Raw genomic sequence first — 26,018 nt, forward strand, 5'->3', positions numbered from 1 at the left:
TCCAGAGGAGGAGTGAAGAAGTACATGTCAGTTCTGTCCCTTAGACGATCCTGAAATGGTTAGCAGTTTTCAAAGGACGTTTTCAGACATTGGCAGCCTTGTTTGGTTCCAACAAATCTGAGAAGAGTGAGCAAAGCATTACCTCTTGGCAGATGAGGAAAGCGGTTTCCAGAGATGCCAAGTAGCATGTCCAAGTTCAGACAGAGGCTGCTCTCCTGGCGGGTCGGGCCAGGCACCGGCCAGCAGAACTGGCCCTAGCCTGACGGCTAGACAGGATCCCCAGGCCAGACCCCTTTGGGGGCCAGAGGAAGAGCCTGAGTGGCAGGCAGGTCCTTGGGGGCATCTAGGCAACAGCTGTGGAGCAGCCAGCACCAAGCTATCGTGACGTGGGAGCAGGCCATGCCAGTGCCCGCCACTGCCCGGCAGCCCAGTTAGCTCGCATATCGCTATGCTGGTGCCCATCTAGTTTGAGCTCATCCTGGCTGTTCGTAAATGTGACTCCTTTTCAGTAATCTCATCAGGCACGTCAGCGGCAGAATGTTTTCTGTCAGAGTTCACCACCACCTTCTGCTCTGCCGCATCGCCGACATTGCTCTGGGAGCTTCTAATCATTTTTTTGTGTCTCTCCATTTGTTCCCACAGTCCCCAGGGAAAAGCCTTTCGCTCTAAAGTGGAGTTGATTGCGTACTTCGAAAAGGTAGGCGACACCTCCCTGGACCCTAATGATTTTGACTTCACGGTAACTGGGAGAGGGAGCCCCTCCCGGCGAGAGCAGAAACCACCTAAGAAGCCCAAATCTCCCAAAGCTCCAGGAACTGGCAGAGGTCGGGGACGCCCCAAAGGGAGCGGCACCACGAGACCCAAGGCAGCAGCATCAGAGGGTGTGCAGGTGAAAAGGGTCCTGGAGAAAAGTCCCGGGAAGCTGCTCGTCAAGATGCCTTTTCAAGCTTTGCCAGGGAGCAAGGCCGAAGGGGCTGGGGCCACCACTTCGGCCCAGGTCATGGTTATCAAACGGCCCGGCAGGAAGCGAAAAGCCGAGGCCGATCCCCAGGCCATTCCCAAGAAACGGGGCCGAAAGCCGGGCAGTGTGGTGGCGGCCGCTGCCGCTGAGGCCAAGAAGAAAGCCGTGAAGGAGTCGTCCATCCGGTCTGTGCAAGAGACCGTGCTCCCCATCAAGAAGCGCAAGACCCGGGAGACGGTGAGCATCGAGGTGAAGGAGGTGGTGAAGCCTCTGTTGGTGTCCACCCTCGGCGAGAAGAGCGGGAAGGGACTGAAGACCTGCAAGAGCCCTGGGCGGAAAAGCAAGGAGAGCAGCCCGAAGGGGCGCAGCAGCAGTGCCTCCTCGCCCCCCAAGAAGGAGCACCACCACCACCACCACCACTCAGAGCCCCCGAAGGCGCCTGTGCCGCTACTCCCGCCCCCGCCCCCACCCCCGCCTGAGCCCCAGAGCTCCGAGGACCCCGCCAGCCCCCCTGAGCCCCAGGACTTGAGCAGCAGCGTCTGCAAAGAGGAGAAGATGCCGAGAGGAGGCTCCCTGGAGAGCGACGGCTGCCCCAAGGAGCCCGCTAAGACTCAGCCCGCGGTCGCGACTGCCACCACGGCTGCAGAAAAGTACAAACACCGAGGGGAGGGAGAGCGCAAAGACATTGTTTCATCCTCCATGCCAAGGCCAAACAGAGAGGAGCCTGTGGACAGCCGGACGCCCGTGACCGAGAGAGTTAGCTGACTTTACACAGAGCGGATTGCAAAGCAAACCAACAAGAATAAAGGCAGCTGTTGTCTCTTCTCCTTATGGGTAGGGCTCTGACAAAGCTTCCCGATTAACTGAAATAAAAAATATTTTTTTTTCTTTCAGTAAACTTAGAGTTTCGTGGCTTCAGGGTGGGAGTAGTTGGAGCATTGGGGACGTTTTTCTTACCGACAAGCACAGTCAGGTTGAAGACCTAACCAGGGCCAGAAGTAGCTTTGCACTTTTCTAAACTAGGCTCCTTCAACAAGGCTTGCTGCAGATACTACTGACCAGACAAGCTGTTGACCAGGCTTCTTAGGGTACGCCTGCACTTCCCCTCCCACCCAGCCCTCCCCCCACGTGGCCGTTAAGGACAGAGAGCACTTGAGAGGACACTCCCATTTTCGGTGCCACCGGTGCCCCAGTCTCAGCTCTCCTTTGCCCCCACCCTGCCCCCCAGCTCTCCCAGCTCCCCCACTCCCACCCACGTTGGGACAAGGAAGTGTGAGGCAGGAGAGACAGGTGGCTTCTTTAGAGAAGACGACAGAAATGGCCAGTGGCTACAGCCCGTGTGATCCCACCTGTGGTGGCACAAATCTGGCCTCACGCCAGCCCCAATCCAAAACCCACAAGGACATTTCACAGGACAGGGGAGTAGCACCTGTTCGCTCCGGCTCTGGCATGGCTCAGAGGGAGTCGTCCTTTGAGCTGCTGGGTGTCGACTGGCCTGAGCCAGAGGACAGGATGGCCCAGGGCCGGCCTCTAGTGGACGGCACTAGACAGAGGCCGTGGAGGCGGCAGGACGAGGCGCAGGCAGGCTGGCCGGGCTCCGGACCGGCAGAGCATAGCAGGGCAGGAGGGACTGGCTCCCGGTCTCTCCGAGCAGCCTGTGACTGGCAGAGGGGCGGGGGGACGGAGGGGAGATTGTTCTTCCAAAACTTTCCAATTCTACTCCTTAGGGACAGCTTAGAACTATTTGCACTATTGAGTCTTCATGTTCCCACTTCAAAACAAACATGCTCTGAGAGCAAACTGGCTTGAATTGGTGATGCTTTGTCCCTCAAGCCACCAGATGTGACGGTGTTTAGAACTGCCTGGATCTGTAGATACCTGCGCTTGTTTTAAAGTGGGCTCAGCACATAGGGTTCCCACGAAGCTCCGAAACTCTAAGTGTTTGCTGCAATTTTATAAGGACTTCCTGATTGCTTTCTCTCCTCTCCTTCCATTTCTGCCTTCTGTCATTTCATCCTTTCATTTCTTCCCCTCCTTCCTCCTCATTCATCCCTTCTGTTCCAAGCAGCAGCAGTGCCCAACTGTACAAGCCAATGCTGGTCAGCCAGAACTCGCCCTGCCCTCGGCCTTGCCGCCCCCAGCTGCAGCCCCACCCTGTCCCGAACCCTGCTGAATCCACCGGCCCTAGCGCCTCAGCCTCTCTGCAGGGCAAGAGAGCAGCAAGGCCTCGCTCTCCTAGGGAGCCCTTTCCCTGGTCAGAGCCCGGACACCGGGCCTCCTCAGCCTTCCACTCGAGAGAAGTGGGTGGGAGAAGTTGGGCCGGATTTGGATTTGGGAGCTGAGGGTAGCACAGAGCCCCCACCCCCCGACCCCCATCCCGCCGTGGCCTGGCAGTCATCGCGAGACCCAGCCCTGACCTCGGCCTCTGCCAGGCCCTGCTAGCGCAGTGCAGGGCAGCAGTGCAGGTGCCCCCCAGACCTGAGCTGGCACCAGCGCCTAGGGCCCCCCTTCTCCGTCCCAGGTTCCTCCATTAACCACAAGTTCTTTTCTAATAGAAAACATTTGGCTTTTGCTTGCTGGAGACTGGGTAGGGCCAGTACATCACACATTTCCACGTCTGTGCCAGGGTGTCGCGTGGGGGCTTAGAGGCTTGGGTTTGCTGTGGGATCCCATCCTTTCAACCTCTCTGTTCAGGAAGTCCTTATCTAGCTGCATATCTTCATCATATTGGTATATCCTTTTCTGTGTTTACAGAGATGTCTCTTATATCTAAATCTGTCCAACTGAAAAGTACCTTATCAAAGTAGCAAATGAGACAGCAGTCTTATGCTTACAGAAACACCCACAAGCACGTCCCATGTGAGCTGCTGCCATGAACTGTCAAGTGCGTGTTGTCTTGTGTATTTCAGTTATTGTCCCCTGGCTTCCTTACTGCGGTGTAACCATGAAGGAGTGAAACATCCTAGAAACCGTCTAGCACTTCCTTGCCAGTCCTTAGTGATCAGGAACCATAGTCGACAGTTCCGATCAGTAGCTTCAGAAAAAAACGTGTCTGTCTCTTCCGGAATGGTTAGAAGCAAGGGAGTTTGCCCCGTTCAGTTTCTAGAGTCATAGCTGGCCTTTCTAGCATTTTTGTATCCATTTCCTTATACTGCAAAAGCAACTCCCACAACCAACCCCGCTCTGCTGTCAATCCTCTGGGCTTCACTTCTGACTCCGCCCCAGGAAGGGAAGGGGGGGTCGGAGGAGGGGGATGAGTCCTTCATCACCCCTCTTCCTCCAAGGACAAAAGGCTCCTGACCCCACAGTGGCCTTGCACTCCCGACACCCCCAAAAGGCGTTTCTCCGCGTGAGCACGGCATCCAGGCAGTGTGTCACGGAGATGCCGTCCGTTTTGGTCGGTGGGGTTTTTATGCGTTACACCTAGTCCAGTGAAATGTGGCTCCTGGGAACAGTGTCAGGAGCTGCCCTCCCCATCGGCTCGGTATCATCTGGTCCTGGGAAGAGGAGTGCGGGGCCGCCAGGCCCCCCTTTCACCCATGGCAGTTTGTTTCTTCAGGGTCTGACTGGGCATTGGTGGTGGAGAACATAGCATTTCAAGGGTCGTGTCTTTCTGTCTGGCCCCCTAGCTCCCCAGCTTCTTCCCCTAGAGTTCCAAAGCTGCAGGCGGTGCCTGAGGCTCTTAGGGTTTTCTCTCTCCCCCCCTTTCTTCCACATTCTCTCTTCCCCAAATAAAGGCATCACGAGTGAGTCACCTTTTAAGCAGGCTGCCTTGGCAGTTTGTCACCCTGGCGGGCAGGGACCCTGCAGCTCCCATGCCACCCCTGTCCTGGAGTCAGGTTGACAGGAGGTTGGAGGGAAAGCCTAAGCCCTGAGATTCTCACCAGCTGTGTCAGGCCCATTTTGGAGTGTGACCTCAATTTTGTGTGTACTTCAATACCACAAAGATTGGGGGACATCTTTTAGGGAACTGTGCGAAGAGTACAGGAATTGATCGATGGCTTTCGGATCCCCGTGGGCCAAGGTCACAGAAAGTCGCATTCAGTCTCCCGAACCCTCATTCTAGTTGTTAGTTACTACCTCCTCTCTCTACAGAATTCCACGTGTCCTCGAGCTCCTCCCACGATGCCCGGCCCAGCCCTGCCTGCCCGTCACGGGCTTGTCCTAATCAGTGGAATCGCCAGCCTTGACACTGTCATGAACTGGGGACACTGGGCCACAGCCAGGCTCTGGTACGGCTCCCTTCTGCTGGCACAGGAGACACCTAGAAATGCCACGTCCCCAGTCCATCAGTGCCAAACTAGTCAAGGACCCAGCCCCTCAGCTCCCTGGAAGGTGAAAGTCGTGGTGGCCTGGGATCACTGACCACAGCCAGCACCTGGCTTCTACTCCCGAGACCCACCCTGTGCAGGTGCAGGCAACAGTCTGTTCAGTGGCATCATTCCAGGCTAGAGGCCAAGAACAGTGGTAGTGGGACCCAGAGCAGCCCCAGCTTGTCACCGCCTCCTCTGCCCAGCTTGTTATTGCTGTCACAGCGATCGTGAAAGGGTACTAGCCAGAAACAAACTTCCACATTTGGTGGGGAAGGAGTTTCCTTAGCTGACAGGACCTCTGGATTTTAAGTAACTTAAGAAGCAGCTCAAGCCCAGGAAGGAGCAAAGGTTATGAACTGAACTCACCAGGTGGGGCTGACTGGATCGCGAGGAGCATTCCCGCCCAGCTCTCTGAGCTGGCGGGGTCAGGGGAGGTTACAGGTACTGGTTCTTGGAGAAGACCTTTGTGCATCCATTCCTAGCCGCTGTCGTTGCCCAGATTGCTTCCTGGTGCAAGTCACGCATGGAGTCTAGGACCCGTGGCCCAGACCTCGGGAAGCAAGCTGTGTGTAGAGCCCCACGGGCGTTTGCCTAGCCAGTACCCCAAGTGCAGCGCGACGCCCACGGCGCCAGGCCTGTCGGCCGAGCCGCTGCCCCCACGCCCCCGCCATGTCCGTTTCACACTCTTGCTCTGCTCTCTGCAAGGGCCCATCTTCGCTCTCTCGGTCAGTGAGCCTGTCCGCTCTTGGAGGGGTTTGGTGACTCTCCATTTTTGTGTCTTTCTCTTTTAGATCAATCTTTAGAAAAGGCCTAATTGTTACAAATCACTAGGATACTGCCTGCCCCAGGGTCTGAAGTTACATATTAAAGGGGGAAAAAAGTGAACACTGAAACCGGTTCTCAACAATTCCGAAGGAAAACCTAGAGAATATTTGGCAGAAAATTACATTTCGCTGTTTCTGAATGAATAAGAGCAAGCTTTTGCTGCTCTCAGAATACTTGGAGCTTGACCTGATGTGTGGTGAGCGCAGCAGGCGAAGGGGATTCCAGCCCGAAGCTGCTGGATCTGAGACTCAGGGCCATCCTGTCACTGGAGAGCCCGTTTCTCCTTGGGTAGCAGTCCCTGAAGATTCAGCTGCCGTCCTGGCCTGTGGGGCGGCCTGGAGGTTACAGCCCGCCTGGTCCCAAAGCTGCAGGAGCCCAGCTATTGGTGTGAGAAGCTGAGTGTTCAGCAGGGACTCGTGAAGGCCTGAGCCATTTCCACTCCCCAGCGCCACCTGTTTCTTGCTCCATTCTCATCTCCACACAGCCTACCCGAAGTGCTGATTTGTCAGAAAAAAAGGAGCTCGAACTAGGGCCCAGCTAACTAGGAAGGAGAGGGTGATGTCTCCCCCTTGGCCTCTGCCTGTGGTACAGCCTGTCCCCTGAGTACATCCGCCTGCTCTGCTCTGCTCTCCTTGGGGGCTGGGGCCTGGTAAAGCGGCACTCCCATCTGAACTCAGAGGTGAGGACAGAGGCCTGAGCACTCGCTGCGGTGTGTGCCCCCCTTGTCCCTCACCCTCGAGAGCCCCTGGGGCAGAGGGAGGGTGGGTGTGAAGACAGGTGCTTCCCCCGCCCACCACCAGCAGAGCCAAGACCCTCACAGGGGAAATCTGGCCTTTGAGTTTCAGAGCATTTATGAAACTTGCAAATTGTCTTTGCTCCCCGAGCTCCCCCTTCTATCTTACCTTTTCTCAAGTCCTGCTCAGCAGCGAGAGAAAACGAGATGAAAAGGCCAAGAGGTTTTTGGCTCCTGCCCACTGGTAGTCCCTCTCCCATCAGTGTTTGTGTGTCAAGTGACAAAGCTGTTCTTCCTGGTGACCCTGATTATATCCAGTATCTTATAGACTATACGCATAGGCCTGCTTGGTCTCTTCTATCCTGGGCTTTTGTTTTGCTTTTTAGTTTTGCTTTCAATTTTTCTGTCCCTTTTATTTAATGCACCGACTAGACACACAAAGCAGTTGAATTTTTATATATATATATCTGTATATTGCACAATTATAAACTCATTTTGCTTGTGGCTCCACACAAAAAAAGACCTGTTAAAATTATACCTGTTGCTTAATTACAATATTTCTGATAACCATAGCATAGGACAAGGGAAAATAAAAAACAAAAAAACAAAAAAAAAAACAAAAACAAAAAAAAAAAACGACAAATCTGTCTGCTGGTCACTTCTTCTGTCCAAGCAGATCCGTGGTCTTTCCTCGCTTCTTTCAAGGGCTTCCCTGTGCCAAGCAAAGGAGGCTCCAGGCAGCACCCGGGGTTTTGCACTGTTTCTCCCGTGTTTGTGAGAGAGGTCCCAGGGTGCCGCAGGACAGTTCACCTCAGTGGGTGGGTGCGCGAGCGCTCCCTTGCCCTCGCGATGTCCGGAATGTAGTTGGCACCGCCTGGTCCCCTTCCACCTCTGGGTGGGGCAGCTGGAGTCCACAGGGGTGGCCTGACCCCCCATCCCTTCTAGTGACCCGGTCAGAGTGATCACGTGTGAGAGGCGGCTCAGCAGGCCTCCCCATCAGTAGGACTCCCACTTGCCCGAGTCCGGGGGTCTGGAGGGGAGACGGGAGGCCCGTCACATCTCTGAATGTGTGAGCCACACCAGGTACAATGCCAGGGACCCCAGAACCACATAGAAGAGCCCAGTGGGTCCCCTCCAGGAGGTAGCAGACTCCAGAAATGTCCCTTTCTCTTCTCCCCCATCCTATGAGTAATTGCATTTGCTTTTGTAATTCTTAATGAGCAATATCTGCTAGAGAGTTTAGCTGTAACAGTTCTTTTTGATCGTTTTTTAAGTAATTAAAAACACCAAAAAAAAAAATAAATCCAGAAACTTGTTCTTCCAAAGCAGAGAGCATTATAATCACCAGGGCCAAAAGCTTCCCTCCCTGCGTCATTACTACTTCTGAGGCCTGAATCCGAAAGAGAAACACTCGTAGACCCTTTGGGTGGCTGGGCTACCCTCAGCCCCTTGGAGGACCTGGTCTGGGGCCCACTCCAGCCCGCGTTCAGTATTAGCGGTGGGTCATGACGTCCTTGCCCACCCCGCCTGGGATGGGGCCCAGGAGGCAAGGAGGCCGTTGCCGCTGATGCTTGGCCACTAACAGGTGGGTGTCCGCATGTGTCCACGTGCATGCTTTGTGACGGAAATGTGAAAATCAGCGCCCGAGTTAGCCTCACCCTGTGACCTCTCGCCCCGCCGGGCCGGAGCGGGCCCATCCAGTTGAGTGTTTCTGGGGAGCTGGACAGTGGAGTGCAAAAGGCTTGCAGAACTTGAAGCCTGCTCCTTCCTTTGCTACCAAGGCCTCCTTTTCCGTTTGATTTGTCACTGCTTCAATCAATAACAGCCGCTCCAGAGTCAGTAGTTGAATATATGACCAAATATCACCAGGACTGTTACTCAATGTGTGCCGAGCCCTCTCTTCGCGCTGGGCTCCTGTGTACCCGGACACTGTAACGTGTGCTGTGTTAGCTCTCCTCCCCCCACCTGCCCCTCGTCTTTCTGGGGGTTTTCTGTTTGGGTTTGGTTTGGTTTTTATTTCCCCTTTTGTGTTCCAAACATGAGGTTCTCTCTACTGGTCCTCTTAACTGTGGTGTTGAGGCTTATATTTGTGTAATTTTTGGTGGGTGAAAGGAACTTTGCTAAGTAAATCTCTTCTGTGTTTGAACTGAAGTCTGTATTGTAACCATGTTTAAAGTAATTGTTCCAGAGACAAATGCTTCTAGACACCTTTTCTTTACAAACAAAAGAATTCGGAGGGTGGGGATGGTGACCAAGATGAGAGGGGCTGTCCTATGTCCCCTCCCAGGAGGGGAGATCCAGAGAGATGGCCCCCGCTCAGATCAGCCAGAAGCCACCCAAAGGAGTTAAGCCTATGCCAGCGGACCGAATAGCTGATGTGTTGCCATTTTCAAAGTCAGAGCAAAACCAGGTCTTGTTCCACCCGGTGGATTCTTTTGCCTTCCCCCCCCCAAGATTATTGGCATCATTGTTATTTTTAAGAACAGACAGGTTCATGTTCCTGCGAGGGGAGTCAGGAGGGTGTGAGCAGGGCCGGCCTGGCCTTGGTAGGAGGCTGGGGTGGGCCTGAACGGCCATGGCTCAGACGAAGGGTGGGCACCTCCCTGGAGACCTCCTCTGCTGTGGCCACAGGTCAGGTATATGCTGACGGGGCAGACTGGCCACTCTTCGCCTGACGCAGCTCTTTCTGGACAGGCCAGGTAGCGGGCATTACCGTTTAGTAGGACACTTCCATCACATCCCACCCCGTCCCGCAGCGCCCCACACTAACGTGACCTCTTATCTTAGTCCCCACCATCTCGTGTGATGAGATGCGGAGGGTGCGCTCTCTTAGCTGTCATCCAATTCCCAGCAAAATTTGGACGTGAGAACCCCCCTTCCCTTTCCATGGCAAAGCCAGACCCTTCTCAGAGAAGCTGTTCCCCCCACCAGACGGTTTGGGTTCACGGAACGGACAGAGATGTGCTCACTTCGCGCCAGGCGGCACCTCCTCCCGAAGGTGAGGGTAGTACTCACTGTAGTGACCATTTGCACGTGGGGTTTGGTAGCGGGTAGAACCAGGCAGGGTGGCTGCCCCCCCCCCAAGTCTCAGTGACACAGGCCAGCCACCCTGTGCAGAGGGAAGCCCGGCTGAGGGTGGGAGAGGTATGTGTGAGGCGCGGGGAGCCGCCCAGGACAGACTTGGCTGGAGATGTCTCAAAAAGCCCTCTATCACATTCACCTTCAGTTTTTGTGTTTTGGGACAATTACTTTAGGAAATAAGTAGGTCGTTTTAAAAAACAAAAAATATTGATTGCTTTTTTGTAGTGTTCAAAAAAAGGTTCTTTGTGTATAGCCAAATGACTGAAAGCACTGATATATTTAAAAACAAAAGGCAATTTATTAAGGAAATTTGTACCATTTCAGTAAACCTGTCTGAATGTACCTGTATACGTTTCAAAAACACCCCCCACTGAATCCCTGTAACCTATTTATTATATAAAGAGTTTGCCTTATAAATTTACATAAAAATGTCCGTTTGTGTCTTTTGTTGTAAAATCAAGTGATTTTTTCATAAGGTTCTTTTACTATTTGAAAAGATGGGCAGCACGCAGTTTTATTTTATTTTTGTAAGTTTTTTAATACGTGTGAAAGCAAAGACTACTCAGCATGCCTTTCTAAGTGACGCGTTTGCACCTTTTGTTGGGAAGTACTGTATCCTGTGCTGTTAGCATTCTCGATAAATCTCTCTGTGAAAGTGACTCAAGGTCTGGGCTTTCATTATCAGACAGCTCACAGGACAGCATGGTGGTGTGTTTCCTGATTCGGTCTGGCTGTCCCTGAACAGAGGAGAGCCAGCCACTTTCAGGACCGCCCTGAGAGGAGAGGGCAGCCTGCTCCATACACCACCTCCCCTTGGGCGTTCCAAGGCCGCCCTTGCCAGGCACACTGCTCCTGCATGTGTGGGGAAGCTCTGGGTGGCAGGCTGGGAAGGGCCTGGCACAAATCTGCCCGCCGTGCCCTAGGTCAAGAGGCAGGCGGGCTGCAGAACAGTGGCACAACCTCCCTGTTCCTGAGGGCCACGGTAGGGGTGCCTCTTTGGTCGGGATGTGCCCAGGTGCTTTTGGAAAAACAGCCCACTCCCAGCTCAGGCTCCTCCTGTGCCTACCACCTGAGACCCTCCCATAGCCTCTGCTGAACTGGCTCCCTGCCCAAGGGGGGCGCTGTCATCACTGGGGTTTGCAGGTGTCACACCCTGCCTGTGCCCCTTGGCTTCCCCGTAAGGCTCTGGCCTCTCTGGAGCTGTCTGCCCCGCACGGTCATCCTCACCAGGCCCTTGCTGGGCTGGAGGGGACAACTGCTCCGTGTCCAGCTTCACGCGCAAAGGTGGACGCACCTATTAGAAGGTGCACTCGAAAGCCTTGGCCTTAAACGTTAAAACAAAGGGTTGAAATTCAACCTGTGTGCACTGAGCATCTTGTGTGTGCCAGGCCTGTCCAGGGAGCTGCAGTCCAGCAGTGAGCAAGTAGGGCCAAGCGTCTGTTCCCTTAGAGCTCAGTGTGTGTGTATCCGCATGGTAATTCCCATCCTCAGGGTATGGGTGGCCCCCTCTGTGGGAGTGGCTGACACTTCTGGGAAGAGGTTCCAATGGACGCCCATATTGGGCGCGGGTTTTTGCAAACATCCCCGAGTCCCTGGGAGGACAACCTGGGGTGGGGAGCCCTCTGGGGTCAGAATCGAGAGGACAAGGGGGATGGACGGTCAGGGAAGAACTGTTACCTTGCAACAAGCATGCCTCTAGCTGGAGAAACAAAAGAAGAAGGCACCTGGTACTGTTGGCTGGGTCTTCCCCATCTACTGGGGGAGGCTCAAGAAGGGCACACCAGAGATGCCAGGCACAGCGGGGGCTGCAGACAGCTCTGCCACAGGGCCCTAGGGAGCTTGCACCCTAGCTTCCACCTGGAGAGCTGTTTGAGCTCAACCTTGTCACATGACGGCCAGGAAACTGCACGTGCTAACTCGTGGACACAGAAGGCCTGGCGCTTTCTCGGAATCATAAGGAGTTCTGGATGGCTTACGGCTGCTGGTGTGTGCAGAGCTAGACATGAGGTGGGTGTGCAGGGGCCATGTGGTGACGGCCATGGAGGCTGCAGTCCAGAGCTGCGACCCATCAGAAGGCTCCGGGAAGCACAGGAGTCTTTTGGCAGGAAAGCCCTGTGGCTTGATTTGTGCCAGAGGAGGAGCACCCAGGCAGACATGAGGCGCGGAAGCCATGAGGGAGCCGGCAAATTCATCCAGGTAAGAGGTAGTAGTGAAGGCAGTGGGCCCATGGGGAGGAGATGGACTCCGGACATGTTTGGGGAGAAGACAGGAACATAGTGGCTGCTGATGCGGAGTGGAGCCATGGAGGCTGCAGAGCACTATGGGAATGGGCAAGAGAGACAAATATGACCCAGACGCCAAACTGAGCTTGGTGCCTGGCCACTGCCTCAGAAAAGAGAGTGGGAGAGAGAGGCCTGACTGCCGCCCTCGCAGGGGGAGCGCAGACTGAGCCAGAAACGTGATCACGAGAGGGAAGAGGGACAAGAGGAGCTGAAACCTTGTTTTTAAGAGAGACAAGCACGGTTCATGTGCTAGTGGGAAGGAGCCAGCAAAGAAGGAAGAGTGGCAGATATTGCTACGAGGTAACAATTGCTGATGCAGGTGCCTGCAGGAGGGAAAAGACGGGATCCAGGGCACAGGAGGTGGGCGGAAATGCTCTGAGCCGGGGCAGCCTGCGGGTACGAGCTTCCAAACCGTTCTCCCTGCACCCGACCTCACGGGCCAGCTGACGGGAGTGAGCAGGGGGTGGGAGTGGGGCCTTTGTGGAACCCCCATCTGACCCTGTCCCTCCAGCATCTCTGACGGCTCTCCATTGTCTCCAAATAAAGTCGACACGTCTTAAGGGGACGTCCCAGCGGCTGACGTCCTCATGGCCTCCGTCCTCTTTGCTGAGAACGGCTCTCCTCCATCCGTCAGAGCCCCACTCAGACGACCCCTCCTCCTGGAAGCCCGCCCTGCCCGCCTGGCCCCGCGCAGTGGCGCTGCCTCCGCGGGAAGGGACCGCTTGTGGCGCCCCCGTGTGGCCGAGGGCCGCGGTGGCCGCGGCGGCCGCGGCAGCGGGCAAGATGGCGGAGTCTCGGGTACCGCCCCTTCCGCCCCGGCGGGCGTCGCACGAGGACGGCTTAAAGGGGAAGTGAGTCAGTGTTTGCGGACCCGGCCGGCCGAGGCCCGCGCCCGCCGTGGCCCCGGAAGGCCCCGAGAGGCCCCGGCCCGGCGGCGGCGGCAGCGGCGGCGGCCATGGCCGGGGGGCCGGGCCCGGAGGAAGCCGCGGCCCCGGGCGCACAGCACTTCTTGTACGAGGTGCCGCCCTGGGTCATGTGCCGCTTCTACAAAGTGATGGACGCCCTGGAGCCCAGCGACTGGTGCCAGTTTGGTGGGTGGCGTCGGGCCGGCGGACCTGCGGGGCGGGGGGCGCGCGGGACCCAGCGCCCAAGCCTGACGCACCCCACCCCGCAGCCGCCCTGATTGTTCGCGACCAGACCGAGCTGCGGCTGTGCGAACGCTCCGGGCAGCGCACGGCCAGCGTCCTGTGGCCCTGGATCAACCGCAACGCCCGCGTGGCCGACCTCGTGCGCATCCTCACGCACCTGCAGTTGCTCCGCGCGCGGGACATCATCACGGCTTGTGAGTGCGCGGCTCCGGGACCCCAGGACCGGAGGCCTCTCACGGGGCCCCTCCCCCTGCCTGGGCCTAACCATCCTTTCTGTCTTTGACGTCCCAGGGCACCCTCCCGCCCCCCTCCCACCCTCCAGCACCACCTCCCCGAGACCCAGCAGCCTCTCTGCACCCTCTGAAGCAGAGGCCCCCAGCCCCGGGAAGTTGCAGTCGTCAGCCTCCACTCTCCTCTCCCCAGGTAAGACAGCCCTAGTGTTGGGCTTGATGGACCTGAGAAAAGGGCCACCTTGACCATGGCCATGGCTGTAGATCCTGCCCCTGGTCTCTGCCTGCCTCTCACTGGTGTCTTTACGAAGCTTTTCCAGGCTTCCAGGCTCATTCTGGGCCTGAGATCGGCCGTGTCCCAAGCCCTGCTGCCCTCCGGCCACCACCACCACCACCTCTATCCTCTTCTACCAAGGTAGGTGGGTCCTGTCCCCAGGAAAGGTTCCAAACAAGTAACAAGAAACCCAGTCTTTGGTACACCAGGGATCCCCAGCCAGCCCAGCAGGGCCAGCTGGGAGGCAACTGGGATGGAGGTAGCTTGTGGCCAGGGCAGAGGGGAGGAGACAGGACCTTACCTGATTGGGGTCTCTTCCCACAGCAGAGCGCAGGGAACCCAGTGTCCCTCCTGCAAGGTACCCACCCCTCTCCATTCTGCTGGCCCCTCCATGAGATTTCCCAGGGCACCCACAACTTCTCAGAGGAGCTGAAGATCGGAGAGGGTGGCTTTGGGTGTGTGTACCGGGCTGTGCTGAGGAACACAGTGTATGCAGTGAAGAAGCTGAAGGAGGTGGGTTTAGCATCCCAGCGAGGGCCCTGGAGGGCCAGCAGCAGACCCTCACTTTTCTGGTCCAACCCCCTGCTTCCCACACAGCTCCTTCAGCCCTCTGATTCCCCAGCTCAAGCCCCCCCCCAGCCCCTTGGTTGTTCTGGGCCCAGGACAGATGGCACTGGGAGTGGCCATCGAACCTTGGCTGCAAGAGCCTCATGCTGCCCCTCTTCCCCCGTTTTCCCTGGGGGCTCCAGGAGGCAGACCTGGAGTGGACCACTGTGAAGCAGAGCTTCCTGACAGAAGTGGAGCAGCTGTCACGGTGAGCCTGGGATGTCCCTCTAGGACCATGCACCACGGGATCTGGCTCCCTCAGGCCCCCGAAGCTTGCCATGCCCAGCCTAGCTGAGAAACCAGCAGGGACTGCCCACCCCCGACTGACACAGCCATATGGAAAGCGCGGTGGAGACTGGGTGGCAGAGCACTCAGGCCCCAATTTTCCAAGCAGGTTTCGTCACCCAAACATCGTGGACTTTGCTGGCTACTGTGCTCAAAGTGGCTACTACTGCCTCGTCTATGGCTTCCTGCCCAATGGCTCCCTGGAAGACCGCCTCCATTTCCAGGTAGTCTTACCTGGCCCGGCACGTTTCCCCAGACCCACAGCGTCTGAGTGGTGTGGGGCATGGGGCCTAGCGCCTGAGCTCTCAGCCTCCGTGAGTGGGTCTCACCGGCAGGCAGGGCCTAGGCTCAGGGTTTGGCCCAAGGTGCGATGTCGTTTGCCCCAGAACTCTTTCCCATGGCCTCTTCCTGGCTGTTCTGCGTGCCCAGGAGCCTGGGACCATGGTACCTCTGAAAATGGGGTTATTGACTCCGAGTAACCTGACTCGGGCTTCTTCCCTTTGCAAGCAGAGTAGCTGAAGGGTCTTGTCAGTATTGCTCTTGGGGAAATGGGGCAGTGGCAGCAGGCTGCACTGTCTGGACCCACAGTTGGGCCCTGTCTAGCGAGACACCCACAAGACTCAAGGGCGAACTGCACACTGTGTTGGGAGAAGTGGAGAGAAAGCCTCCAGTGACATCCTGATCGCCCTGGGACAAATGAATGAACTTCAGGAACTGAGGACCGCGGAATTCTGTGATGACTCTGGAAAGCACATTCTCAGCCATTTTCCCAGCATGCTTTACAAAGCAGTGGGAATAGCTTAATCTCGCTCCTCTTGTAATATAACTCATGGAGATTTTGCTCCTCATTTTTCAGAAGGAGAAACAGTCCCAGAGAGTGAAGTGCTTGTCCAGACCCCGTGGTGACAGGTGGAGGGAGGGTTGGGGTCAAGGAATGGTGGCGCCCAGCACCCCCTGTGCCCCTTTGCTCCCTCTGCTGCTCCAGGCCCGGGCCTGCTCCCCACTCTCCTGGCCTCAGCGCCTGGACATCCTTCTGGGCACCGCCCGGGCGATTCAGTTTTTACATCAGGACAGTCCCAGCCTCATCCACGGAGACGTCAAGAGGTGAGGAGGGGAAACAGCTAGTCCCCTGGGTCCCCTGAGAGCTGCAGGGGCGGAGTCCATGGCAAGCCCATGATGCCCCCAAACCTTCCACCAGCAGAGCGTCTGGTCCCCAGGAACCCTGCCCTGAGTGCCCCCATGAAAATAGGTCTGCCCTCTCCTGCTCGAGGCAGAGGTGGGGATGGTGCAGCCCTGGGACGGGACGTCAGAGCTAGGGGCCCTGGGTAACGAGTAACTGGCATGGGTGGGACAGGTGTGGAAGCGGAGTCCAAGGATGCCCCACTCGTGGGGCCGAGCTGTGCAAGGGTGCACTGGGCTCTGCTTGCTTGGAGACTCTAAGGAAGCTGGAATGATCCAGCAGCACTAGTCGCTTTCTGTGAGCAGGGTGCAGGTTGGCAGTCCGAAGTCCGATGACGTCAGGGCCAGGCAGGTGTCGGGGGGGCAGAGCGAGCTGGGGCCAGGGCCTGGCTGACACGGTTCCCTTCTCCCCTAAGTTCCAACGTCCTTCTGGATGATAGACTGCTGCCTAAACTAGGAGACTTCGGCCTGGCCCGTCTCAGCCGTTTTGCAGGGGCCACCCCTGGCCAGAGCAGCAGTGTGGCCCGGACTCGGACCGTGCGTGGCACCCTGGCCTACCTGCCTGAGGAGTACATCAAGACCGGGAGGTTGGCCGTGGACACCGATACCTTCAGCTTCGGCGTGGTGAGCCACGGCCCCTCTGCTGGCTGGAGGGCTGGGAGCTGCAGCCAGGCCAAGGCAGGAGGGCCTGGAGAATTCCATGTGGAGCCAGAGGCCAACCTGGCAGGTCTTCAAGTCCGTGCTCCAAACCGCCGAGATTTGAGTCCCATAACATGTCTCTGTCCCTGTGAGGAGCCGGTCCTGACCCAGCCATCCAAGGGCCACGCCACTCCATCCACCTTACAAGCCCCCTCTGCACACAGCCCTCCCTGCCAAGTCCCGGGGCGGTGCCCTCCCAGAAGCCACTGCTATGCTCTCCATCCTGCCCTCTCTCCAGGTAGTTCTGGAGACGCTGGCCGGCCAGCGGGCTGTGAGGACGCATGGTGCCAAGACCAAGTATCTGGTGAGCTTCCTGAGGCGAGGCAGGCCGGCAGGGAGGGACGGGGGGCAGGGAGGTGCTGCTCCTGACAGCCAACAGGTGCAGCCCTGGAGGGTGGAATGGTCTGGAATGCAGCACCTCACAGAAACCAACCTCTGCTGCTGCTGACTCATCTTTGAAAGTAGGCAAGGCCCCAAACAGCTTCCTTTACCTTGCCGGGGAGAAACCTTTCTTTCTTCTGTAGGTGCACTGGGCCTTTGCAGACCCCACCTGGGCTGGGGACAGGGAAGAGGGTATCCTAGCAGGGCAGTCCCAGTGTTCTGGCACCGGAAGCTATAGTGGGAAACAGAACACGGGCATGTGGGAGGCTGTGGCGGAGATTTGCCAGCTCTGGGAAGCCTTCTCTTGGGCCCCTCCGGGAACGCTGCAGATGAACGCTCCTCGTTGAGGAGGCAGGGCTGAGCCGCCCCCACCGACTCCTTGGTTCCTCTCTGCCTCGCCAAGGACTGAGGTGGGGCCAGAACACAGGGGAGCTGGGTTCCAGTCCCAGCTTGACAGTGGTCTTGGTACGAATCCCTACTCTGCTGGGCCCCGTTCGCCATGTGCAAACAGACTTAAGGCCCGTGCATTGCTTAGCTACTTCCTGGGCCCAGAACTTGTTCGGTCAACATTTGCCCTTCCCACTTGACCAACTGGCACACCTCTAGCTGCTTCTCCTGGCTTGGGGCTCTTTCTGTCTATTACCGGGTCTCAGCAGGTCTGGAACCGGGAAGCCAGACGGGAGCCCTCCTTCCTTCACCTTCCACACTCATTGGCGCATCCGAGTGGGGCTGCTGTCCATGTTGTCATCACTGCCCCAGGCTCCTCAGGGGTCTTTCTTTGGTTTTCTTTGGATCCTTCCTGTTTGTTCCCTGTGCTGCGGCCAAAGCAATCTTTCTAAAACACAAAGAGATCGTGGAAGCCCCTCTGCCTTCCCACTGTGCTTGGGGTGAAGGCCCAATGCCTGAATGCCACAACTGGCCGGGTCCTGCCATCATCGCCAGCCTTCTCTGTGTCCTCCAGGCTCCCTGCTGCCTGTCCTAGGGCCTGAAAGGCCGCCCCCCACTCAGGTGATCCCCCCTGGCCCTTCCCATCTCGGAACACAAGGTGGCCTTGGATCCTGTTTCCATCCTGGGGTGCCTGTCCGTGGGACACTCCTTTCTCGGCTCTGCTCTCTCCGGCTAATTCATGCTTTTGGATCCCAACTCAGGTGCCACTCGCTCAGGCCGCGGTCAAAAGGCCCATGGGCCCCCACTACAGTTTTCCATTGCTCTATAGACTTGTTGTTGGCGTTTCTCCCCTCCAGAAAGTCTGTTCTGTGAAGGCAAGCCCAGGCTGTTCTGTTTGTTGGTGCTGGGCATACAGTGGGTGCTTTATCAACCCAAAGAAAGACCACAGGCGTCAGTGACCGAGGGCCTGGGGAATGTGGCTGAAGGTGCGCGCGCGCGCACACACACACATACACACCCCCCCACCCAGTGGCCATGCTCACTGTATCTGTCCCACAGAAAGACCTGGTTGAAGAAGAGGCTGAGGAGGTCGGGCTGGCCCTGAAAAGCACCCAGAGCACGTCCCAAGCAGGTGCAGCCACAGATGCCTGGGCTGCTCCGATCGCCGCCCAGATGTACAAGAAGCACGTGGACCCCAGGCCTGGGCCATGCCCACCCGAGCTGGGCCTGGCCCTGGGCCAGCTGGCTTGCTGCTGTCTACACCGCCGAGCTAAGAGGAGACCCCCCATGACCCAGGTATCCTGGCAAGGGAGGGACAGGAAGCATTTGAGGTACCCATTGCCCATGGGGGACAGTGGCCTGCTGGAGACCAAATTTGTGGCGCTGTCCTGTAGTGAGCCAAACACAGCACCTGCGAGACCTCTTTCTGGAGGCAGAGTTTCCAAACAATTCCTTACTTGCCCTTCCGATTCTGCCTGCGGCGGCCGGAGCCCCACTGAACCCCACCTGGTATATAGAGAGGCAAAGGGCTTTTCTTGCGCCCCCTTCTGGGTATACCTTGCCACTGCATCTGCCTTTTTCTGTTCCCTCCCTGTCTGTCACCCCCACCCTTACCCTTTGACAGTTGAGAATACAGAAGCCCCATTTGAGGGCAGCAGGACACTGAGATTCGGTTTCTAGAAGACAGAAGCCATTCTCAGTCCTTAGCTTTGGTGGCTGTAGACTCTCAGTGTTCCTTCTGGCAGGGACAAAGGGACAGAGCTTTCCCAGCTGTAAGGTGTGCCAGCTTAGTGGTCCCCACAGCCTCCAGAGCAGCTGTGAGGGGCTTGGGGTGGCAGCCCAAGCCCCAAGGTAGGTCACAGATGACCTGGAGCAGCCTTGTAGTTTCGCTGTCTTCTGTGAGGGATGTGACTGGTTTTCATGGCCAGCCCTGGCCTACCTGGTAGCAGGGTAGAGCCTGACCCAGGGCCCCTCACCCTGAGACCCCTCTCTCTCCTTGCAGGTGTACGAGAGGCTGGAGAAGCTTCAGGCAGCAGTGGCAGGGCCGTCCTTGGGGCCAGACACTGCTAGCCACGGCCCCCCTTCCCCACAGGAGAACTCCTACATGTCCACCACCAGCAGTGCCCCAAGCAGTGCCAGCCCATGGCAGCCCCCGGCAGTGCCCTCAGGAACCCCAGCCCAGGCTACAGAGCAGCTTCAGAAAGGTCCCAACCAGCCCGTGGAGAGTGATGAGAGTGTGTCCGGCCTGTCTGCTGTCCTGCATTCCTGGCACCTGACCGCGAGCTGTCCCCCAGGCCCAGCCCTGCCAGGCAGCCCTGGAGAGGGGGCCGCCGTGTGGGCCCCAGCACCCCTCGGGCAAGCTGGCTGTACTCAAGGGGGCGCCACCCCAGAGTCAAGATGGGGGAGTGGCCCGGAGCCCCAGCCCCCAGCTGTGGAAGGTAGCTAGGGACAGGTACCCAGAATAGGGACCCGGGACCTTCTTTGGCAACAGTCCCCGTACTCCTCACCCCCGGCCTTCTGGGAGGAGAGACCTGGGGCCTACCATTAAGCTCACTCTGTCCTTAGCAAGCTCCAGGCCACTGTCTTGGGGCAGGTGGCCTGCCTGGCCTTGGAAAGGGGTGCAGAGGACCGCCCACTGCTATCTCCTGTCCCCAAACCATGTCCCCCTCCCCAGGTGGGTGAGAAGAGACCAGGAGCTCGCTTCCTGAAAGCTGGGAACAAGGAAGGCTCTGTCCAGGACCAGGCTCCTCGCCTAGCTGGGAGCCGGGGCAGGGAGCTAGGCTGGGGGCCGGGAAGACTTATGAGGGCAGAAGTATCAGCAAGGAGTTCCCAGGTACAACAGTCCCTGAAGCTAAGAGGGCGCTCTCTCCATCCCAGGATCACTCCTGGGCAGCTCTGCATCATCACGGCCACCGCAGATTGTCATCAACCCAGCCCGACAGAAGATGGTGCAGAAGCTGGCCTTGTATGAGGACGGGGTACTGGACAGCCTGCAGCTGCTGTCGTCAAGCTCCCTCCCAGGTACCCTGTGTGCGCTCTGCAGTTGGATGGCTGGCCTCTGTGCCCACTGAGGCACGCTTCTTCGTGCTAGCTCCAAAGAGCAGTGTTTTCTGACCATGCACGGACAAGGTCCCTGTTCCCGAGGCCATGGGACAGTGCAAAGGCAGGCCACCCACCTCTTCTAAAATGGCTAGAAGCCCAGCCTGCCCCCACGCCTCCCTTGGGGAGTTGCGTATTCCGGGAAAAGCTCTGTCCCAGCTCCTTCACCTTCTCCTGACAACAATAACTTCCCTTAGCCTGGGGATGCCAGTGTCCCCTACGCTTCCAGAACATACGAAGCCCCAGTAGGCATTTTCCATTCCAGGTGCTATTTGAAGAAGCACTGCTTAGGAATAGAAACCCCTCATTTCAGAGAGCACCCCCGGAGCTGAGGTGGAGCGATGGCCCAGCCCTCAAACCAGCCCTCTGGCAGCCAAGGACCCTCCCATTCACTAACTGCCATTTCCTCCTCCTCCTGCAGGCTTGGGCCTGGGACACCAAAACAGGCAGGCCCCAGAAGAGAGTGATGAATTTCAGAGCTGATCTGTTCACCTGGGCAGATCCCCCAAACCCAGAAGTCAAAGTTCTCATGGTCGGAAGTTCTCATGGCGCGCGAACCCTCAGGAGCCCGTGGGCAGTAGGGGTGGGGGCCCCAGCCTTGCAGGGGAGAGCAGGTGGTGACCCCTGTACTGTAGGGATGTGGACACAGGCTGGGCTGAGAGTCACCTGGGCTGGCTGCAGGAAGCTGTCAGTAGGGAAGGCTATCTCAAAGGCCTTCCTTTAGTCCAGCATTTGGGGGAGAGGAAAGCCAATGTCGTGGGAGGGGTGTGTAGAGGAGGAATGCATGTCTGAAGGCAGCTGGCTGCACAGGCCAGAGAGGAAAGGTGGGTAGGACCACAGGTAATGAGGGATGCAGTGAGGAGCCGGCTCCTCTGACAGCTGGGCAGGGCGTTTGCAGACCAGGCCTACCGCAGCTGCCCTGGGCCCCTCTCCTTGTACTTTGCTGAAGCCCTGGGGGAAAGCGGCCACTCTAGAACAGAGCAGATGAGGCCACGGCCCTCCCAGCCGCCTGTAATGTGGAAGAGTGAGGTGTGGCTGTCCTGTGGTTCAGCCCACTAGCTAGGAGTGAGGGTTCTGAGCTAGCCCAGAAAGTCCGGTAGCGCCCCCATCAGGCCAGTGTCTGTAGGCTTCACCAAGGAGCTGCAAGCTAGCCTACTGTGACACCTGCTAGCCAGGCCACCCCTGAGTGCTACAGACTGGTACCAATCCAAGCATCAGGCCCAGGCACTGATGGTGACAGAGGGACCACTACCCAAGGTTCGCCTAGGCCCAAGTCCTGTGTTACGCAGACAGTAAGAAGCCCCAAGGCGAGAAGTTGGGAACAAGGCAGAGAAAGAGGGAAAAAATAGGAGTCACAGTTTTAGAAGCAAGTGAGATTTCCTATAACTGTCTTCGAAAGTGGCCCAGGGCTGTAGCACAGGCTTACAATGATTTTGTGCCCACAATCATAAGTCACACTACATGCCCCACGAAACTAGGCATTGATGAGTCCAAGTTGTCCTGGAGTAATAAAAGCTTATGTTTCGATCTCTGGCTATGCTTGTGGAATTTGTTGCACTGAAAGCCTCAAGCTTTTCGAATGCTTTTCAACTCAGCGTTCTTGACTGTCCAGCCCCAAACATCAGACCGCCCCACATCCTCTGGAGGCTCTTGTTTCCACTCAAAGGAAGCCACCATACTGGTGGCAGATCCACAACACTACTACCCAACAGTAATTGCACGGGTTGTTAAATTTTCCCTGTGTATTTTAAGGATTCTGATACTATTGTAAATGGTATCTTCATATTCTAATTGGTCATTGATAGTGTATAGAAATACAATTGCGTTTTGTATATTGGCTTTATATTCTGTGACCTTGCTTAAATTCACTTACTAGCTGTAGCAGTTTTTTGGTAAATACCTTGGGATAGTCTATATACACAATCATTTCATCTGCAAATGTACCACGTCCTTTCCAATCTGTCTTTTATTTCTTTTTCTTCTCTTATAGCACTGGCTAGGGCCTCTAGTCAAATGTTAAATAGAAGTGGTGAACGTGGACATCCTTGCCTTGTTCTCAATCGTACGGTAGGTGCAGAGTTGTGTCTTACCATTAAGTCTGATGCTAGCTATAGGATTGTCGTAGGTATATTTTGTCAGTGTGGTGAACCACATCAACTGATTTTCAAATATTAAACCAACTTTGCATTCCCTAGATAAAAAGAGCACTTGGTCATGTGTTACCCTTATATATTGCTGAATTCCATTTGCTAATCTCTTCAGAATTTTGGCATCTATATTCATGAGGGATATTGATCTGCAGTTGTCTGATAATATCTGTTTCTGGTATCAGAGCCTCATAAAGTGGAACGTGTACCCTTATGTTCTTCAAGGGTTGCGTATGCTTGCTGTCGATTTCTTTAAATGTTTGATGGATTCACCAGTGAAGCCATCTGTACCTGGAGTTTTCTTTGTGGGAAGGTTTTTAATTGCAAATTCAATGTCTTCGGTTAGCTATTGGACCATTCGGATTTTCTGCGTCTTTGTGTGTCAGTTTTAGTAGTTTGTGTCTTTCAAGGAATTTTCCCATTTCATCTAAATTGGCATAAAGTTAATAATCCCCCTTTATCATCCTTTTATGTCTGTAGATTCTGTAGGGACATCCCCTCTTTCATTCCTGATATTGGTAGTTTGTGTCTTTCCTTTTGTTCTTCATCAGTCTAGATAGAGGCTTATCAATTTTAGCGATCATTTCAAAGTACCAAGTTTTGGCTTCATTGATTTTTCTCCATCTTTTTTGTTGATTTCCACACTATCATTTCTTTTACTTATTTTAGAGTAATAAAACATTTTGGGTTTAATTTGCTCATCTTTTCCAACTTCTTAAAGTGTAACCTTAAATCTTTGATTTTAAACCTTTTTGTAACATAAGCAATTAAAGCTATAAATTCCCATTTGAGAACAGCTTTAGCTGCATTCTACTCACGAGGACATGTTCTATTTTCATTATCATTCAGTTCATAATGTTTTCTGATTTCCCTTGTGATTACTTTAACCAATGACCTACTTACAAGTGTATTTAATTCCCAGATATTTGGGGATTTTTCAGATACCTTTTTGTTATGTGTTTTTAATTCCATTGTGGTCAGAGAATTTCTATGATTTTATTCCTTTTAAAATTATGGAGACTTGTTTTATGGTTTAGCTTGGTGAATGTTCCAGGTATATTTTAAAAGAGTATATATTCTGCAGTTGGATGTATATATTCTGCAGTTGTCCTATAAATGTCCGCTCAAGGAGGCTGATGGTGTTTTTCAAGTCTTCAGTGTCCTTGCTGATTTTCTGCCTAGCAGTTCTCTCTGGAAGAGGAGAGAAAATACCACAGTCTCCAACTGTACTTGTGGAATGTCTCTTTCTCCCTTCAGTTCTGTCAGATTTTGCTGCCTCTGTTTCGCACTGGGTACATACACATTTAGGATTGTTATGTGTTCTTGATAAATTGACCCTTTTATTATCATGAAATGCCCCTCTTTATCTCTGGTAATATTCCTTCCTTTTTAAAAAAAAAAAAACACCTTTTATTTATTTAAGTGTGCTTTTCCAGGACCCATCAGCTCCAAGTCAAATAGTTGTTTCAATCTAGTTGTGGAGGGCGCAGCTCACAGTGGCCCCTGTGGGGATCGAACCGGCAACCTTGTTGTTAAGAGCACCGCGCTCTAACCAACTGAGCTCACCGGCCGCCCCAATAGTCGTTCTTTTGACGACTGCTTTGTCTGGTATGAATATAGCCATTCCAACTTCTTTATGCTTAGTTTGTTTCTGGTATAACTTTTTCTTTTTCTTTGTTTAACCTATCTGTGTCTTTATATTTAAACTGCACTTATCAACAACATGTGGTTCCATCTTAGTTTTGTAACCAGTCTGATAATCTCTTATTTGTTTTGTTTAATCCATTTACATTTAATGGTAGAGCTTAAGTCTATACCATCTCGCTGTTTTTCTGTTTATCCCATCTGTTCTTTGTTCCTTTCTGTTTCCTTCCTGACTTCTTCTGGAGTAATCAAAGATTTCTGGGGTTCTATTTTTTTTCTCCACTATTGGCTTGTTAGCTCTAATAACTGATACCACTGGTTCTGCTTGAGACCCCTTCCTGCACCATGATCTGGAAAGTGCTCAGAGGCAGAAAGGTAGAAATCCGGGCTGCTGTTGGGGTCACTGCATTGGCTTTCCTTCTGATCACGGTCCTGCACGGCCTGTTGTCCAATATCAGAAAATACTTATGTAAAATATTTTGCCTAGTTTTCTGGTTGTTTACAACCAGAGGGCTATTCGGACATTGGCCATTCCATCATGGCCACAATCACAAGTTTCCCCTCTTTTCTGAGCAATTCTTCACTCCTAAGGTCACCCTGTCTCTCTCCTGCATGATCAATTTTCCCTTGGCTCCTGGATCTAGTTTCATCAAATATGTCCCCAGGTAGCTTCCATTGGTGAAGAACTCCTTTAACCAAACACCTCTCTCCAATCACAACCCCAATTCTCTGTTCCTCTTTCTAGCCAAACTTCTGAAAATAATCATCTGTTTTCTCACTTGTTCCCATCCCCTCTTCAGTCCTTTGTAACCTGGCTCCTACTCCACCACACTCCCAAAATGATGCCAAAGTCACCAATGATCACGTTGCCGAATCCAGTGCCCCTTTCCTGACGTCATCCTATGGGCCTCTTCGTGCCCTCGCCCCCTCTGGCTGCCCTCCCCTGGCAACCTCTGCAGCGCTGCCCTGTCTGTCTCCTCTACCCAACCTCTCCAAGGTCGGAAGGAGGCCGTCAGGACTCACCCAGGGCCTCTTTGCTACCTCCACTCACCCCGGGGTGAACTCACTCTTCCTCATGCTCCAAAGACCATCTTGCTATTGATCATTCCCTCCTGACATCCCCAACAATGAGTCTCCTCTGAGCTTTTCGCCCGTGCTTCCAACTGCCTGCTAGACATGTCTTCTCTGATGTCTCACAGGCTCCATGGCTTAAATGTCACAACAGAAATTTGGATTCCCAGTCATCACAAGCTCTCTGTATCGCTGTGGCACTACCTCCACCTTCCACCCAGCTGCCCAAACCAGATCCTGAGAAGTTAGGCCTTTTTAATAGCATGTGTTAGGGAGGTGTAACTAAAAGGTAGAAAAGTACATACGCTGTACATGTGTAGCTCAATGACTTTATACATGTATACAGCCATGTGACAGCCACCAGTTAAGCCAAGATATAAGTCTGCTGCAATTATCTATTGCTATATATCAAACCACCCCAAAACTTAGGGACTGAAAATTCACATTTATTTTGCCCATGAACCTGTAATCTCGGCAGGGCTCAGATGGAACAGCTCATCTGCTCCACTCAGTGTCAGCTGGAATGGCCTGAAGGCTGGTTTCTGGAACCATCCAGAGACTTCCACACATGTCTGGGGATTGATGCTTACTGCCAGCTGAGGACCCTGTCAGGCTAGGAGACCTACACATACCTCTTCCTTGTGGCTGTGTGGCTTCTTCCCAGCACAGGGCT

At 54.9% G+C, this 26,018-nt stretch overlaps 2 protein-coding genes across 6 annotated transcripts in view; both read left to right on the forward strand.

Moving 5' to 3' along the window:
• Positions 1 to 10,346, forward strand: part of MECP2 (methyl-CpG binding protein 2) — a 58,503-nt gene extending 48,157 nt beyond the window's left edge. For both annotated transcript variants that reach the window (XM_033112169.1, XM_033112260.1), the window contains one exon: positions 643 to 10,346. In XM_033112169.1, coding sequence (XP_032968060.1) covers positions 643 to 1,726 — 1,084 coding nt within the window. In that variant the 3' untranslated portion in view covers positions 1,727 to 10,346. The remainder of the gene's footprint in view (positions 1 to 642) is intronic.
• A 2,756-nt stretch (positions 10,347 to 13,102) lies between these two features.
• Positions 13,103 to 22,014, forward strand: IRAK1 (interleukin 1 receptor associated kinase 1). 4 transcript variants are annotated; one of them, XM_033113066.1, is made up of 14 exons: positions 13,103 to 13,286; positions 13,370 to 13,537; positions 13,635 to 13,766; positions 13,885 to 13,988; positions 14,172 to 14,360; positions 14,597 to 14,661; positions 14,848 to 14,962; positions 15,724 to 15,842; positions 16,334 to 16,541; positions 16,855 to 16,920; positions 18,444 to 18,680; positions 19,387 to 19,822; positions 20,262 to 20,405; positions 20,905 to 22,014. In XM_033113066.1, the coding sequence occupies exons 1-14, from the start codon at positions 13,151 to 13,153 to the stop codon at positions 20,964 to 20,966; spliced, it is 2,181 nt and encodes a 726-aa protein (XP_032968957.1). In that variant the 5' UTR covers positions 13,103 to 13,150; the 3' UTR covers positions 20,967 to 22,014. The 4 variants fall into 4 exon arrangements, with proteins under 4 accessions (XP_032968957.1, XP_032968980.1, XP_032968965.1 ...); XM_033113089.1 differs by having other exon boundaries at positions 19,387 to 19,588; XM_033113074.1 differs by having other exon boundaries at positions 14,175 to 14,360.
• The last annotated feature ends 4,004 nt before the right edge of the window (positions 22,015 to 26,018 follow it).

Source organism: Rhinolophus ferrumequinum, chromosome X, assembly GCF_004115265.2.
Source record: "Rhinolophus ferrumequinum isolate MPI-CBG mRhiFer1 chromosome X, mRhiFer1_v1.p, whole genome shotgun sequence".
Taxonomy (NCBI): domain Eukaryota; kingdom Metazoa; phylum Chordata; class Mammalia; order Chiroptera; family Rhinolophidae; genus Rhinolophus; species Rhinolophus ferrumequinum.

Coding starts and splice junctions, on each gene's coding strand:
- IRAK1 (XM_033113066.1), top strand. CDS start 13,151: ATGGCCGGGGGGCCGGGCCCGGAGGAAGCCGCGGCCCCGGGCGCACAG. Junction 13,287..13,369: donor CAGCGACTGGTGCCAGTTTG/GTGGGTGGCGTC, acceptor CCCACCCCGCAG/CCGCCCTGATTGTTCGCGAC. Junction 14,361..14,596: donor CAGTGAAGAAGCTGAAGGAG/GTGGGTTTAGCA, acceptor TGGGGGCTCCAG/GAGGCAGACCTGGAGTGGAC.